This window comes from Belonocnema kinseyi, chromosome 10 (assembly GCF_010883055.1).
Source record: "Belonocnema kinseyi isolate 2016_QV_RU_SX_M_011 chromosome 10, B_treatae_v1, whole genome shotgun sequence".
Taxonomy (NCBI): domain Eukaryota; kingdom Metazoa; phylum Arthropoda; class Insecta; order Hymenoptera; family Cynipidae; genus Belonocnema; species Belonocnema kinseyi.
This window is the reverse complement of record NC_046666.1, coordinates 71,180,380-71,183,586: the sequence shown is the minus strand read 5'-3', so window position 1 is coordinate 71,183,586 and position 3,207 is coordinate 71,180,380. Positions and strand designations below refer to the sequence as shown.

At 28.6% G+C, this 3,207-nt stretch overlaps 1 protein-coding gene across 2 annotated transcripts in view; it reads left to right on the top strand.

The window, feature by feature from the left end:
* LOC117182241 (ornithine decarboxylase 1-like) overlaps positions 1-3,207 on the top strand; it is a 12,842-nt gene that overhangs the window by 5,315 nt on the left and 4,320 nt on the right. For both annotated transcript variants that reach the window (XM_033375333.1, XM_033375334.1), the window contains exons 4-5: positions 962-1,262; positions 1,345-1,578. In XM_033375333.1, the coding sequence (XP_033231224.1) occupies positions 962-1,262; positions 1,345-1,578 (535 nt within the window). The remainder of the gene's footprint in view (positions 1-961; positions 1,263-1,344; positions 1,579-3,207) is intronic.

Genomic DNA, 3,207 nt, shown 5'->3' with positions numbered 1-3,207 from the left:
TTAGTTATTAAATAAAATAGAATATTCAAGCTTTTTGTGGTGATATGTGACGTGGAATAAATTTTCAAAATAGCTTACGATTCTCAAAATTACTTGCATAGAATCTAAACAGTTTAAATCACACAATAATATTTTTTGTACGCGACCAAACTGACTCAATTTTTTAAAATGAAATTCATAATTACAATCTATAAAATGGATTTATTTACAAATTTTTATTACTCTTTTAAAAGTGTATTTTCTAAATCGACAAAAACTTTTAAAAAATTGTGCAAAAAAAAGTTCACATGAAGGCTTAAAAAATAGTTACAATAAGAAAAAATATGATTTCAAATAACAATATAAAACTGCCAATTATAGAGACAGATACATAAATTTTACTTCTAATAATTTTTTAGTTTCAAATTCAGAACATTTAATCAAAGATGCAGGGGAGGTCATCCTAAAGTAGATAATCCTCCTACCATAAATAATCAATAATTTAAATTGATAATGTATGTAAAATAATAATTTTAATGTAATTATTAATTAAGTCACGATAGGTGGTAATATATTAAAATTATAATTGATTATTTTACCTATGTTTGCACTTATAATTAATAATTATCTACTGTGGGTTTATTATCAGCTGAGGGTAGTCTCCCACAATTAAAATTGGTGAGTTCAGAAATGAAATAAATAAAAAGACAAAAATTAAAAATCAGAATCACAATCACAATTTTAAGATTTGCGAAGTGAACACAATAAGAGTGTTTTGAATTTAAACTTTAATCAATAAAAATATCTAAATTACCAAAATTCCTATCAATTTATGAGAAAATGCAATTAAAAATGAACTTTCTTCAAAATACTATACATTCTTCTAAAATTGTAAAAAAGTTATAGTCTTTTCATTATTCAATCTGATTTGTATCTAATGTACTTTAATTTCAAAGTCTTGAATTTTATTATGTTGTAACAGAGTTGTCATCCGTATTCGATGTGTTGCTGATTATCTTGGTTCTGAGCTTGCTCTTAAATTTGGTTGTGATCCACATCAAGGGGCAATTGAGTTAATAAATATAACAAAGGATTTAGGACTAATTTTGCAGGGATTTAGTTTTCACGCTTGTAACCCTCATGCTAAATTGGATGAATATGCACGCAGCATACGAATTTGCATGAAGCTGATTGATTATGCTAAATCAATTGGTTTTAATGATGCTAATCTAATTGATATTGGAGGGGGAATTCCCGGTGAAGCTCAGTTAGATATTGACAAGGTGATAATGCAGGGACAGTCTCTTAATGCATTTTATAATTATGCTTAGTAAAATACCAGTGATCAAAAATTTATTTTTCTAGTTTGCAATTATCATAAATGAAGCTATTAAAGATATCGATCCTTCAATCAGATTTATATGTCAACCTGGCAGATATTACGTTACAGCTTCCACATTTGCAGTTACTGATGTAATAGGAAAAAAAAGAGTCATTGAAGATAAGAGAACGGGTTACATTTATTACATTAATGACGGAAAATTTAGATCCTTCTTGGATAAAGGTTTGCAAAAGGAAAATCCGGTTCTTCTTGATACTGTAAGTTGCATAGCTTTAATGTCAGATGGGTGCAAATGATAACAAAGGTTAAATTTTATTGAATGAAAGGTAAACAAATAAAAAACAATTGCAAGTCAGGTGCGAAATTGCAATTTCAAATTTCCACTCGCCAAATTGGGAGAGTTTCCAATCACGCAATGTTAAATGGAGGGAGTTAATAAGGGAGAAAAATAGCGTAACACCATTAGTGGGCAACGATATAACAAGGCTAATTAATCAATATAATTTTATTAGTTTGAGAGAGAGAGAGAGAGAGAGAGAGAGAGAGAGAGAGCAGTTCAAAATCTTATAAATACACCCCACCTAGTACGGTGTAGGGCAAAAATATCTTTATGGGCAAATACGGGTGGTACAAGAATTCGACTTTCGATTTATGTTGATCGCCCTAACCCCCCCCCCCCCATTTGTTCGTTTCGCAGAAAAATAAATTCCCTAACTTTTTACCTTTCAAAGTCAATCAGAGCCCCAGAGCTTATGTAATTAACATGGAGTTTTGAATGGAAAAAACTTGATTTTTGAAAAAATATAAAAAGAAGTACCTGTTACAAACTTTTTGTGAACTAAAGTTTGGTCACCTCTTTAGACATACTTAGGGAAAACTTTTGACCCATTAACTTATAATTTTGATCCCCAAATTCTCTTATATTGTGCAGTATGCACAGAAAATGCCCCAAAATGGCAAAATAGCAGTTTTTTCTCAAATTGATGTTAAAGACTGTATTTTTTGGAATTTTTTCAACATGAATGATTTTTAAACGATACGTGACCAGCCAAAATATACATTAAAAATAATCTTGAATTGTAAAAATGATTATTTGTCAAAACAATCCCCCCCCTCCCCGTGTTTATCGTGAAAAGTTATTCTTTTTCGGAATAAATGATACAAAGTTGATGAATGTCAAGATTTCTTGTTTAACACATTTGTTCATTATTTAATCCACTTTAATTTTTTTAAACAATGTTTTCTACTTAAAATCGTAAAAAAATTATCATATTGTGGAATTACTAACACAATTAACGTCTGTTAAGAGTAATATTTTTTTTCTTAATTTAGCATTTTTAAAAGTAATTTTCGTTTGTTCAAACCATTTTTTTCTGTAAATCGTGAAAAGTTATTCTTTTCTCCAATCAATACACGATTAACAAATTTTACCAGTAATATATTTTTCTTTAAGATACTTGGTAATCATTTAACCAGTTAATAATAATTCACTTAATTTAATAATAATTTACTCTTTCTCTTTAAATCTGAATCAGTGATAAGTATATCGCTAATTCAAAATCAACGTATATACGATGGCAAATCAGCCAAATTAAGCTGTTAATCAAGGAAACTTCACTGATCAGCAGCTGAATTTCGGTGTTTTAGCAGCGTATATACGCTGTTTGGAATTAATGGTATACTTATCTCTGATTCAGATTTAGAGAGTTGAATTTCTTACAACTTACACTATGTCGCTTATTATTTAAATTTTATTTTCTCATAATTTGTAAATAAATAACTTTTCATGATTTACAGGGAAAAAATTGTTTAAGCAAATGCAAAATTATATTTCAAAAAATAAAAATTAGAAAATAATAATTCTTCACTCTTGATAGGGGGGGGGG